This window comes from Thunnus thynnus, chromosome 19, assembly GCF_963924715.1.
Source record: "Thunnus thynnus chromosome 19, fThuThy2.1, whole genome shotgun sequence".
Classification (NCBI taxonomy): Eukaryota; Metazoa; Chordata; class Actinopteri; order Scombriformes; family Scombridae; genus Thunnus; species Thunnus thynnus.
Genome location: NC_089535.1, coordinates 13,491,942 through 13,505,401, shown reverse-complemented (window position 1 = coordinate 13,505,401; position 13,460 = coordinate 13,491,942). Strand labels below are relative to the sequence as shown.

Genomic DNA, 13,460 nt, shown 5'->3' with positions numbered 1-13,460 from the left:
AAATAAGACCCCTATGAGATTTCAATAATTCTATTAACTAGGTTAGTCTAGACTGTTTAACCACATTGCCATGATGATGATGAACTAATACACAACTGGTTCTATAAACACAAGACACACTGTCCTGCATATACTGTAAGACTGCAGAGAAAGAAAAAAAAGACAAATTGATTAAAAAAAAACACATTTTGTTGGAATAGGAACCATTAAATAAATTAAAAAAAACTTCTCATAAAGCTATTATAACATAGAGCACAGTATTCTGTTAGCAGAGGGGAAAAAGGAGTTGGAGAAGTTCAGAATAAAAGCAGAAGTTGCAACAATATGGAGAGTGAACGAGAAAAGCAAGGACAAGAGGGTGAGAGAGCAACCGGAGCCCATAAACAGAATGAAACCAGGCTTTCATCCTGTCTTTGATCTGGAAATCTAACCTGTCAACCAGTAGGAGGACATTTACAGGCAGTTTGGTCTGTTTGAAGCCAGAGATGGGGGCGCAAGTGAATTCCAGCGTGCCAGACTCTGGGTAAACCATATATTTCACTGACAGTTTCACTTCCATCTTCTTCGCTAGTCTTAATTATAGCAGAGTTGAGAGGCAAATGTTCTGTTTTGCAGATGGCAATTTGATGTACCAACCCATGCGCTTGCTCAAAGAATAAATATACATTTCAGAGCAATTTCATTTCCCTTAGGGAAAAAAACGCTTTGTGACATCAAAATCACCCCCCAAAAATCATGTATAAGTGGAAAAAACATAAACACAGAACATAAAACACTGCTAAAACTGGAGAGGGGAATAGACAGGACAAATGAAGCTACAGAATGGAGTAAAGCACTTAACAGTCTATTTTTGGCAGTGCTCTGTTTTCTATTTCACTTTATTCCTTTTAATCCAGAAAGATTGGATTGGTCTTTGTTGTCATTTCTGTTAGTGGCAAGGAGTGAATGCCAAAGAGAAAAAGGACTTTGTAAATAAATTGTTTGTACTGGAGACTGACTGATCCTTTGATTCACACTAAATTAATTCTACTTGAAAATGGCACAAAATCACAAAAAAAAGTTAGCAAATTCCATAAACGGTTAAAAAAATATTACAGCAGCTTTTATGGAAGAGTCTATAAGATGTAAGCAGCACTACCATTGGTCAAAAGCTACTTTTCTTGTGTCACACAGAGAGTTGGCACAGAGCAGTGTGCAACCAACTGGCTCAGTCTCAGCAGGTAGGTATGCAGCATTTCCATTACAACTCCTGCAAGATAAGTAGGAACTTGCACACGAGTAAGAGCACTGCCAAGGCAAAAGGAAAATCCACCTGCTCTTGAGCTCACTGATAGCTTTCATATGAGGATGAACTGCAAGCAGAAATTCTAATCTGAGCTCACACTGCCTCGAGGAGCAAACAACGTCCATTCCATACACATAATTGCAAGCCTGCTATCCTCTGCTATGTCTGCTGTCTTTTCTCTGCTCATGTTTATTTGGTTTAGACAGACAAAGATGGACTTAGTACTACACTTTTGTGTTCATTCATGTCATCTGATTAGTCAGAATCCCTACCGTGACCTAAAACTATTTTTCCAACCAGACTATGTTTCAGGTCTTAAGCAGAGTAGTTAGCTTACTTACTGTCATATTGTAGGAATGAGTAATACCAAAATGTTATTTTTTTCAACTCCAATGAGTACTAGAATTAATTTGACAAAATTAAAATTAATAGCCATTTATCTTTTTTTAGTTTATTTATGCAATAACAAAACATGTCAATTTGATAAATATTCCATTTTCAGCCGAACCTAAGCTAAACACATTATGTCAACTGACCAAAATAGCAATGAAGTGAATCCAATGTGTTCATTTGAGTAATTTTTCCCTGCCTGTGTGTGAAATGTACCTGTGTGAAAATGTATAATTTCTGTCCTATATAAATATTTGCAATATTTCTTACTTTCAGTTTTGCTCAAAATACATATTTACGTTCATTAAACATAAAGCAATTCCTTCTTATTGAAAACATTCGATATCAATATGTTTATGTGATGATCGATACTCAAAATGAAAGGGGAGAAAAATATCACATTCTGATTGAAGTAGGAGAGAAAAAATATTCAACTTGCTGAACTTCATCCTTTTGAAGCACAGCCTCCTTTTTTTGCAGTTTCAGTAAAATTCTGTTAAATTCAAATGATTGCAAATTGTTGCCCATTTGTTAATGCATTCAGCAATGTGATGAAAACCTTGATTTATCCTTGTTTTTAAAAGTTGAATTCCATGCTGTGTCTTTATACAATTAACCTTTTTATGGCAAATGCCCTTCTATTTTGCTGTCGTTTATTCATTCAGGGATCTGTAGGCAAATTTGAACTTTGTAAAATATTCAACATGTCTACATATCATGCTTGGTTTTAAAGATATTCTGTGCAAGTTGATGGATTTCACCTGAACTCCCTGTGCCACTAATGTCTGGCTCACATTATAAAAGGTATTTTACTAAGAGAGCAAATACATTACACAGTTTTTGTCACATGGGGCTTTCTATTATGTGGTGGGGGACACACCAGAGGCGCCCAAGGAGCAAAAAGAGCAACTAAATGGAATTGCCTTTATAAATCAGTGTCACATTATGCATTCAGTGCACACACTAGAAAGCTCCTCTATAGTATACATGTAGAAAATTTATGAATCTTTTGGGAATCAGCTTGTGACATTCTCTCTTGTTAGATACACCAACCAGGCCATTCTTTGATGCTAGTTCAACTTTACAATTCAAGATAAGTTGTTTTGGACATTCAGTATAGCATCCGCATAAAACAAGAAATTTACAATGAAAGTTACAAAGATAACAAGGCAGATGTGCTACATTATATGGTGAGTACTGTGACAAAGCTCAGCGGAAATCCATCAAAGAGGCAGAATATTGCAACCAAATTCTTACAAGCTTATGAAAAGGTTTAGCTTGCTTTTTATTTTTGATCTTAATGTCTAAATGAATGCAGGCTGCCGGTTGCAGTTTACATAGAAAGAGGCATAACAGTACTGTTGATACTCCCATGGCTTGTCACTGAACCTCTGAAAGCTTTCAAAGCCATAGCAGTCTTATGTAAATGCTAATGGTTAAAATGGTTGGTAACAGCAGGCATAGTCCTAGCTATAGGCGACCCAGGCAACGACTTAGGGCACCATCTAATGGGGGGTGCCAATATAACAAGCCAATTTCACCATGCGCCAGAATGAGCTGCAGTTAACATGCTCCCAGCGTCCCTATCAAATGCACTGGTGCCCTTCATGGCACCTGCCAAGACCACTGATACAGTTTTTTGTTTTTTGGGGGGAGGTGGCGGGTGGGGGATGTAGCATTCGTAATAATAATCCCCATAACTACTTAGTCAGTTGTGCATGCAACCTCATGCACTTAGCTGCTGAAAAGGCACACTACGTGTTGGCATTGAAGACCAGCTTATCACAATATACTACTACCTCGACAAGAGCAGCAAGAGAAAAACTGTGCTGATGACATCACAATTCGGTGCAATGCTGATGTGCGATTAAGTTGTCCTCTACAATGGAGTGTGAACAACAAGCTAGCTGACCTGAAGACCGAGAAGTTATCCTCCAGTTTTTCTAAGACAAGAATCTCCAATACCATAATACAATCAAGCAGCAAGTCAGCAGATGGTAACAGGCTCTGACCATCCAACCCCACACAACTAAAATCAGCTGGAGACACCAGGCCCTCGTGTTTGACCTGAATGCATTTGTCTTTCAGCAAACAGAGGTGGGTAACAGAAGAAATTCTCTCAAGAGAAGGCAGAGAAAACAGAAACGAGGAAGAGAGACAACAAAACCAGAGGTTTACAAGTTCTTCACTGATCCACAATCAAAGCTTTATGCTCCCTTTTTGAAACGGGCCATTCCCTGTTTGAAACTGCAAACCAAACTCTTCAGAAGGAGGAACCTTGCATCCAAACTTTACTTCTGACATTAGAGCTGCAGCTTAAAAAAAAATTCTGCTTGCCTTCTGCAAAGCTGAACATGCTGTCAAAATGATGGATGAGGTTAAAAGAGGATGTAAGCCTGCTCTTCACAGAAACAGAGAATACCAGCTGACTGACGAGGACTTATCCATTGGCTACAAGACACATGTATTCATTGAGAGCCAGGGTAACCTTCAGCTAGGAGGATTCTTCAGTGATGTGAGGAACTACTTCACAATAGCAGCAGATTACATGGTCTCCAAGTTTCCTTATGGGGATGAACTGCTGCAACATGCAGCATTCTCAGACATGAATAGATGCCAAACAGCCACATTCTTTTCTCTGAGGTATTTCATGGACAGGTTCCCTTGTCTCTTGCCCAAGGAGGTCACAGTGGATGGTGTTGAAGAGGGGTTCCATCTGTTTCAATCCACAAGCTTGGATGATGGTATCCTTTCCAAGAGGGCTGATGATGTTTGGAGAGAACTGGGTTTGATGGCAACAGGAGGAAAACTTTTTGAAAACCTTTCTACCGTCATGTAGGGTGTCCTTGTCATTTTCCACAGTAATGCAGACTGTGAAAGAGACTTCAGGTTGGTGACCAAAAACAAAACCCAGTATTGTGCCAGCCTTAGCACTGACATGCTTAATTCTATTGTGACCAGAAAGGCCATGATGGCTGCCAAAGACTGTGTGTCTCACATGGAGAGTTTTAGTGACATCTTGCTTAGAAAAGCCAAGTCTGCCACTCATGAGGCCAAGCTACAGAATGCAACTGTAACTAACACCTGTGTGTGTTAGTGTCAAGTAAAACTGACAAACTGAAACCCATGTGTCAGGTCTATATTGGAAGTGGAGTGAAGAGTGAATGTCATTATTTTTTTCAAACTGAGAAAAACCTGTTTCATTGATTGTGCTGCTATTAGTTTGCCCATTTATTTAATTGTTTTATTTATTTATTTGTTAAACCTTTTACTGCCAGACCTAAATGGGTCACTTTATTTTCAGGTGCATGCTCAGTCAGAAATTATATTTTTCAAGGTCATGCTTACAGTCAGAATTTAATTCTTTAAACCTTTCCTGCCAGAGTTTATATTGAGCTACCATTAATGGTTCAGTTTTTCTTTTCAGATACACAGTTCGAATTTTGATTTTAATTGTTTGATTTATTTATTCTTTAAACCTTTTACTGCCAGACTTTATATTAAGCTACTGTAAATGAGTCACTTTATTTTCAGGTGCATGCTCAGTCAGAAATTAATTTTTCCCTCAAGGTCATGCTTACAGTCAGAGTTTAATTCATTAAACCTTTTCCAGCCAGAGTTTACATAGAGATATTGTAAATGGTTCAGTTTTTATTTCCAAGTACACAGTCCAAACTTAGATTTTTGACATTAATAAATGAGTTGGCTATCAAAAAATATACTATGTGTTATGTCTGTTTTTGGCTGCACACATGTACATGAGCTGAATTTTTTTTTGGCGTAAGGCAGTACTCCAAGACTTTGTTCAAGGATGGCAGGTCTGCATTTTTCTCAATCAGTTGATTCAGGTAAATTCCTTATAAAAGATTATACTATGACTTCTGTTCTTGTGTGAAGCTTGTGTGGACATGAGGTAAGAATCAGCCCAGCCTTTAGCTGCTGCCACTTTGAGCTGATCCTGATGGTCAGATTGACCATTACATCGTATCTTATAGAGTTTCATCAGTAATGTAAAAACAGACAACCTAATTTGTTTGATACATCAGTAAACAAGGCTCATATATCATTTTTTTGTATATAGGTATACACTTTACTAGGATCTAGCTGTGTTTTTTATTCATCCTGCTACAGTAAATCCACCAAAAGATCATATTTTTATAGTTAAATCATTTTAAACATACAAGGTAAACAAAGAATTTTTTAAAAAAACAAAACAAACCAGGAGCTATTGAATTTTGGCATACATGCATTTGCCAAATTTTATCTTTGATCCTGTGTGCCAATTAATGAGACAAAATATATGAACAACTGTGCATGTTTTTGCTTTGCATAAATCAGAAGAAAAAAGGCAAGAAAAGCTCAGTGCATTCATTAGGGATATTTAAATAAACTTCTTTGTTCATTCTGTCAGATAACTACAGTGTGCCTCTCAGCAATGGTAATGATCAAATGGTTATCTTGAGATCAAGGCTGTCCACCACTGCCACAAAGTAGGACTAGAGACACTGGTGGTAAAACAGAGCATTACAAAATACAGTTTCTGCAAACGAGAGCAACCAGCACGGGTCATCGACTGCAATTCATTCATCCTTTCCTCACCATCACTTTGTCACCGTTTAGCTAAATGAGCATGATTCTTTACTCTCTGCCTGTCAATTGAGTGTCCCCAATGGGGTGAGGTGACACAATCACAATCACAATCTGTTCTTTGTTTTCTGAAAGCCTGATCCCTGTAAAAGAAAGGCGCATGTTTCTCAGTTGCTGAGAATACAAACACACAGCATTTAATGCATTCACAAAGCTATTTCATGTGGTGTTTCAAGCAAATACCCGTATGCTCATTATGACTGTAGAGGTTTAACCGTAAAAGCATAAAAAATATGTGTAGGTTCAAGACTAAAAGTGTGAATGCACAAAGGCAGAATCGTGCGTATGCACTCTCTGTGTCAAAGCAGCAAAGCTGATTTTCACTTCCACAGTCAGCCATAAATAGATGTATAAATGCATGTACAGACAAATGAAAGGAAGAACCTGAATCAATAAGATGAGGAACATAATGAATGCAGATGCTTCCATACAAGACACAAGGGGTCACTGAATGGTTAGATGAGTATGGAAATGTGAATCATATGCTGTGGCCTTCACAGACACCACATCTCAACCCAATAAAACACCTACAATATGGGAGATTTTGGACCAATATGTTAGACAGTGCTCTCCATCGTCATCACCAAAACTAAATGAGGGAAAATGTTTTGGAAGAAGAGTGTTCATCCCTCCAGTACAGTTAGATTTGTACAATCTTTGCCTTTGAAAATATTCTACAGACTTGTGGTGACGCAACACTTCACTAAGACACTTTATGTTGTTTTTTACTTTCATTTGTCACATATCTTGTGTCAAAACACAAGTTGTGCCTGTGCAAGTGTAAACCATGGAAAACAGTGGTATATCAATGATCATCAAATGTCAAAAGCATCTAGTCTTAAAAAAAGTTGAAAATTGATGGATATAAATGTATTACTGTAGCTGTGTGGACTGACTGGGATATTAAATCCCAGATACAGTTTCTGTCACGTTTAATTCCTTGCCTGTGTGTTGAAGATTGCCTCTGCACCTTATTGGTCAGGACATGAAGCTAGCTCGCGATCTGAAAATTTATACATTTACATGTATACTTTGCCACATGGATAACTGCAATCAGATGCAAAACAAGGGAAAATTGCACTCAGCTGCAAAACTTTATGGGTGTGTTTGTGCTGTAATATCATTAGCACAATATCTTTTGTGAATCGGACCTTGAGACGGGGCAGATAGCAGTTGCAAGTGATGCACAATTCATGGTGCTATCAGCAGCTGCACTCCATTCTTTGTGAATTCGCCGCTCAGTATTTTGTTTCTGTCTTTCACCTTATTTTTCAATTGCACTTAACCATGTCACATTTAGCTTGTGCCTGTGAACTTTGTGCACACTTGGTATGAGGTATAAAAATCTACATTTTAAATGCATATTTTTAAAAATGTGTTTGTGTGTTATTTTCATGTTTGCACTATATCTGCTCATTTAATTACATCTACAACCGATGGAGCAGCTAACAAATCACATTGGGAGCAGACACGACTTAAGTTCTTCGCAACAAAATGTAAAACATTAATTATAATAAAAATAGAATAACTGGAAACAAAGTGATATACATACATACACACATTTCTGACTAATAGCAGGCAAGGTGCCAACACACTGTGTGCAAAGATCAAAGCCACATGCTGAGCTTCTTTTTTGTCATAAACCTGCCATTTTGCTGTGTATAAACATGCCAAAAGACATGAGACTGAAAAAACACTGTGGTAGGGCATAACACGTACAAAGTGTGGTTAGGAATAGAATTCAGTAGTAGAGCATTCCTCTTAAAAAGACAGCCTACTCTAGGTCTATTATAGCAGGTCAAATGATGATGAATAGACCATTTGATGGCCTGTGCAAGCTCCACCATGGATCCTATTTTCTGTGGTCTCCATAAAGTTTATATTGGGATGAGCTTGTCTGTAGTATTTCTAACTACACTCCATTCAAAACCATACTAAGGTAAGTGCTATGACAAATTTTTAAAAGTCCTTATGAAAGCTCACGCCAGAGGAAAACTCACACCTCCACATAAGCTCCACATCATGTAATAACTTCCATCTTTCCTGTTGACCTTTGCCCCCTATTCACTGCTTGTCCTGCAGTGCTAAGATCAACCCCTGACATAAAATTGAGATGTAGTGCAGTGTGTACATGTTATGTGCCACAGGGAACAGAGTGCTCTAGTGCAGCCATTCTTTTTTTTTTTTTTTTTCACTTTACCACTGTTGCTTTTAATCTCTCATCTCTACGCAAGCAGGGTTTGCTGTAACTCCTGCTCAGAAAGATACAGCGAGGCAGAGAGGGGAGACGGAAAGAGAGGAAAAGGCTGGTTGACATGCCAGAGTTCGATAAGATGCGCAAAAAAAGAATAAGATGTGGCGGAAAATGAAAAGTGTCAAGATTTAGTTCTATACTAAGGACAGAGAAGATAAAGGACAGGGAAACATTTGAATGTTTTTCGATCCTGCTTTAAATGCCTGAAGGTTTTCAAAAAGGTGAACTAGTAATGAGGTGTTTACAAAGTCAGCCATGTTGTTAAACATATCGATTTCGACCACAAAGTCCCAACACATCACTTAAAATGAGCAAAGAAAATGATCTAGTGTGACAAATCATAGCAGCACAATTCTCTCCCTAGAATTTCTAAGTATGATGCTGTAAACTTGTATTACCAACATATTTTGTACATTATACAGTATAGAAAAAACAAATGCATGGAAATGTGTATCACCACCCTCTTTTTCAAGTGAAATGACGGCACAACAGTAAAGTTTGATGGTGTAGAGCTATTGTTACCCTTAAGGAAAGCCCTGTAGCTGCATAGTTGGAAACTTAATTCCTTAAATGCGGCTTACATATGTAATAGAAAATCTTCTTCAGTATGCCAGAATGCACCCTCACAAAATATAATGCAACATATCAGCAAATCCAATGCACCATTTTACCAAAGGTCTTTTGCCTGTGTGCCTATATAATGAATTGATATATCTCACAGTTTTCTTTATTATCATTAATTTAAGGAAAGGATCAAGAAAACAAAACAGGAAAGGGGGAAGGGGAAGGAGCATAGTACATCCCCTTTGCATTGCCCTTTCTGCTCATCCATTCTCCATGACACTTATGGTAATAAATCAAAGCTGAGCAGGCAGGCCACAGCAGGAAGGAGACTTGCTGTCCTTTTCCCCCCTTCCCTAACCTCTGACGTTGGTTCAACAAAACAATCGGATGTCTGACAGTATCGAAGAAGCAGATGCTAGACAGTGCTCTTTATGGTTTAGTGGCATTTGGCTAATAAGGTATGCCCCAGCATTTTGAAATCTCTGTGGTGCCATTTTCAATATTGTAAAAGAAAGAAAAGAAAAGTCAGAGAATATTGCTATGAAAGGAGATAAATGCAGCTGCTGTGATGAAGGTGACATAATGTAATGTATGGGTTGCGAAGAAACAGTGTGAACTTATTTTTAAACCTGAACGGTAAATATGCCCTTTACCAAGTAAAGAAAAAAAAAGGATGCAGGTGACTGAAGTGTAATGAGATACTAACAATGCTAGGGCAATTAAGGATTCAATATGTTTGTTCTCTGGTTTCTCAATTTTCAGTTACTAACGACTTTAAATCCTTTTCAATAACTTGTTCACATTATTTGCTGCAATTTTCTGTGCTTTTATTCACATTACATAATTGGAGGCAGTATTTGTTCTGCTGTTAGAGTTGTCTGTTTTGTCACAGGAGCTGATGCTAACAGCTTTATGGAAGCTTCAGAACAACTGGTGGGTGGTTGCCTCAGTCTGATACTGTCTACATGTTATACACTCCCACATAATGCTTAGTGAGTATTGAAGCATAAATAAAAGAATACATAAAAATTGACAAACGCTCATACTTAAGCCCATATACTGTTGTGTGTGTGTGTGTGTGTGTGTGTGTGTGTGTGGTACGTAAGGCATAAGCTTTAGTAGCATCCTGGAGCATCAAAACCCACCATTTTAATAGGAGAGAGAAAATGATAAGGCAGAATATTCATGCAACAAATGCAATTCTGACAATAAAATATGACTCTATAAAATTCTACTTGCTCATTTTGTTTTAGTAAATCAGCAGCACCGTGTATTTTTATGTCAACTACAACATTTCATTTCACAGGCAGAACTCAGCCACAAATACTGTACATTCATCAAGAGGAAAGCCGTCAAGATGATCTAATGTTTTATGGTGTTGAATACTGAATTTGAACTGAAATTCTGTTTAATGCCATAAATTCCAGTCAACCGCATGCTTCCAATTCTCTCAAGGACTTGATAAATCTGCTGTTTACAGTGAAGCAATTTATTTATGTACATACTGTCCTCAATGTAAATCCTGTGTCTCTATTCAGCAAAAAATGTTTCAAAAGCCTTGTTAAAAGCCAATGTAACTGGTGATTTTTTATTACATTGCCCACTGCTGCTTGACCATTTTTCCCCTATTTTCAACAATTTGTTATCTAAACCTCTGCAAAGCACACACTGCACATGGGTGTTTGATTTGTACTACTATTAAAACCTCTTTTTCTCCTCCTCCGTCCACAGCATGCAGTCATGCACTGGAAGGGTAAAGCAGCAAATTTGCTAGCTGGCTGACTGGGAGGACAGAGAGGCCTTTCTCACCAGTCAACGGCTGTCCTTAATGAGAATAGAAAGTGATTTACTAGCTTAATGCTCCAGCCCTCAGCCGGCATGCCTGCCTTTGCTTCAAGCAGCCAGTTTAGTCGGCACTACTTTTCATAGAGAGAATGAAATCGAGACCGGGGAAAGAGAAAAAAAAAGCAAGGCATAGTCTAAAAACTGTAGTAATGAGAGATTTTCATGGATTGTCTCCACTAGGTCCTGCATCTTTGTATTTGCCATGTGACAGGTTTTCTGTCATACTGAGCCAATCCAGTTGCCCTGAACTGATTAGGAGCTGGAAAACATACAGCGTTTTGAAATAACAGCCTTTCAGAGCATCCTGGTAGCCAAATGGTTACTGCGCATGCCACATGACCGTGACGTCCATGGTTCAATTCCAGCCAGAGACCTTTGTTGCATATAATACCCATCTCTCTCTCTCTCTCCCCTTGTTTCTTGTCTGCCTCTTCACTATCCCCTGTCCAATAAAGCCAAAACAATCTAAAGAAATGATGGTCTTTCACTCCATCCTATGTGGGTCATTTCTGCGTTTAACAAACATTACTGTGTAGCACCCAGTAATGTTTGCTGTGTGCCATGCACTTCTATCAATACACAATCATAAAAAAACAGCTGCTTGGCTCACACACCAAAGGTGCAAGTATACAGTAAGAGCATCCATCTTTAACATGGCTCTATGACATAAGTGAAAAATATGGAGGAAGCAAGGTAAGCAAGTTCCCTTCATGCATAGTCTGCTAGTCTGCTTCTCTTACAAAGCAAGTTTTCTGTTTGTTTTTTTTTTTTTTTGGTTGACGGCAGAGACACTTTCCCCCTAATATGTCCTTTATGATTATCCAATCAGTGATGCTATGCCCAAGACTGTTTTAAAGTGAATGGCTTTCACAGAGAACCTCAGATGACCTGTCAAACACCAGTGTTGTGCTGTTCTGATTCACTCACTTATCTTGGCATGTGTGACTAAACACAAAAAAAGGGGGATGTGTTTTCCCTTATTTTTGACAATGATGCAAACTCTAGCAAAGTATCTTTTTTTTAATTCAGTGAAACTTATACCACCGGCAATGCATGTGTGCTATGAATTATGTGCTCAAGTGAGAATAAAATACCAATTTCATGCATATTTGCAGGGCCAAATTGCATTCCTTGATTGGGACACCATACTTAGGTTACGCATGAAATTTAAAATCATAATCATATTTAACCACAAAATAGGAAAGCCAGACAGATATATAGACAGAGTATGAAGGAGAAGGAGAGAGAAGAAAGGAAAGAATGTCACTTAAAAATGAGTGGTACTTAGTTTGTTTTCCATAGGTGAGCGGCAGTTTTTAAGTTAAGCAAGGGAAAATTAAACCCTATATTTAGGATTTACCTGTATTGCTAGACAAGTAAATTAGTTGCCATGGAATCCAAACAACGTAATGGAAACAGGAAAGCTGATTAAACGCTAGGGAGTAGCTACGTGTATGAATGCATGATTTGGGAATGTAGCTCTAAGTGAGGACAGCCTACCAGTGTGCATGGTCCCTATGCGCACAAACGTGCAGTTGACTGGTTACCATCATGGAGGGGAAACACAGTATCACAGCAGTTCTTACCGAGTGTGAAGTACGGGAGAGCTGTGTTGTCAAGATCATCCATTACGGAAATTCGCCCAGGTAGGTCTGTCCTAACGAATAATAGGAGTCGGGATTCCCCCCCTCCTCCTGCTCCTCCTCCTCCTCCGCCAGTTCCTCCTCCAGTTCCTCCTCCACCAGCACCACCTGCTCCAGCAGCACTCCCTCCTCCGATCAAGCTCCCCGAGGCTCCGCCGGTGAAGCTGAACTCGTTCTCCCGTAGTACGGGAAGGGTCGAGACGGTAACGGTTTTAACCTCACACGGCGTCTCAGCGTCGCTTTCTTTGTCCCGCTCTTCGTCCGGGGATGTCGCCCCTCTGTTTGCCCGGACTGTCAGGGTTCGCGTTAATAGGAGCCCCATGAGAAGGACGCGGAGGTGCAGCAGTAATATCCTCGCCATCCCGCTCCTTGTGTGTGGTTCTCTCGCTTTGAGTGGGGCTCATAAGCTGTCCGTTCACTTATAGTACAGTCGCTGCAAAGGAGTCGCGTCCGTCCAGGAGGCGGCAGCACAGGTGTATTGAGAATGACATCTTTCGGCTCCTCACACATCCATCTGTGCTCACACTGTGCGGGACAACAAATCACTTAAGCATGTAGCCTAAAAAGCACCTGTGTTGTTAAAGATAAAAAGTGATGTGACGTCTGTGTGTTGGCTTTTCTGTCTTTATTTATTTGTCAAAGAAGCCCTCCTGATTGGTTTATTGTTACAGTAAGTGTATTCTGAAAGAGTGAGAGAAACGTTCAGTGTCTTCAATCACATTACTAAAGACTTGCCAATCACTTTTGGGGCTTTTTTTTTGTTTTGTTTTACAATAGAATCATTGCATTAATGTAGAACTTTATATAAACAAACATAAGTAAGTAAATAAAT

The 13,460-nt window shown here is 38.9% G+C and overlaps 1 protein-coding gene across 1 annotated transcript in view; it reads right to left on the bottom strand.

Annotated features, from left to right (window-relative positions):
- The window catches only part of LOC137170519 (astrotactin-2-like), a 287,500-nt gene extending 274,277 nt beyond the window's left edge, over nt 1–13,223 (bottom strand). Inside the window, exon 1 of the mRNA XM_067573959.1 lies at nt 12,572–13,223. Within this exon, the coding sequence (XP_067430060.1) occupies nt 12,572–12,989 (418 nt within the window). The 5' untranslated portion in view covers nt 12,990–13,223. The remainder of the gene's footprint in view (nt 1–12,571) is intronic.
- Nucleotides 13,224–13,460: the final 237 nt, after the last annotated feature.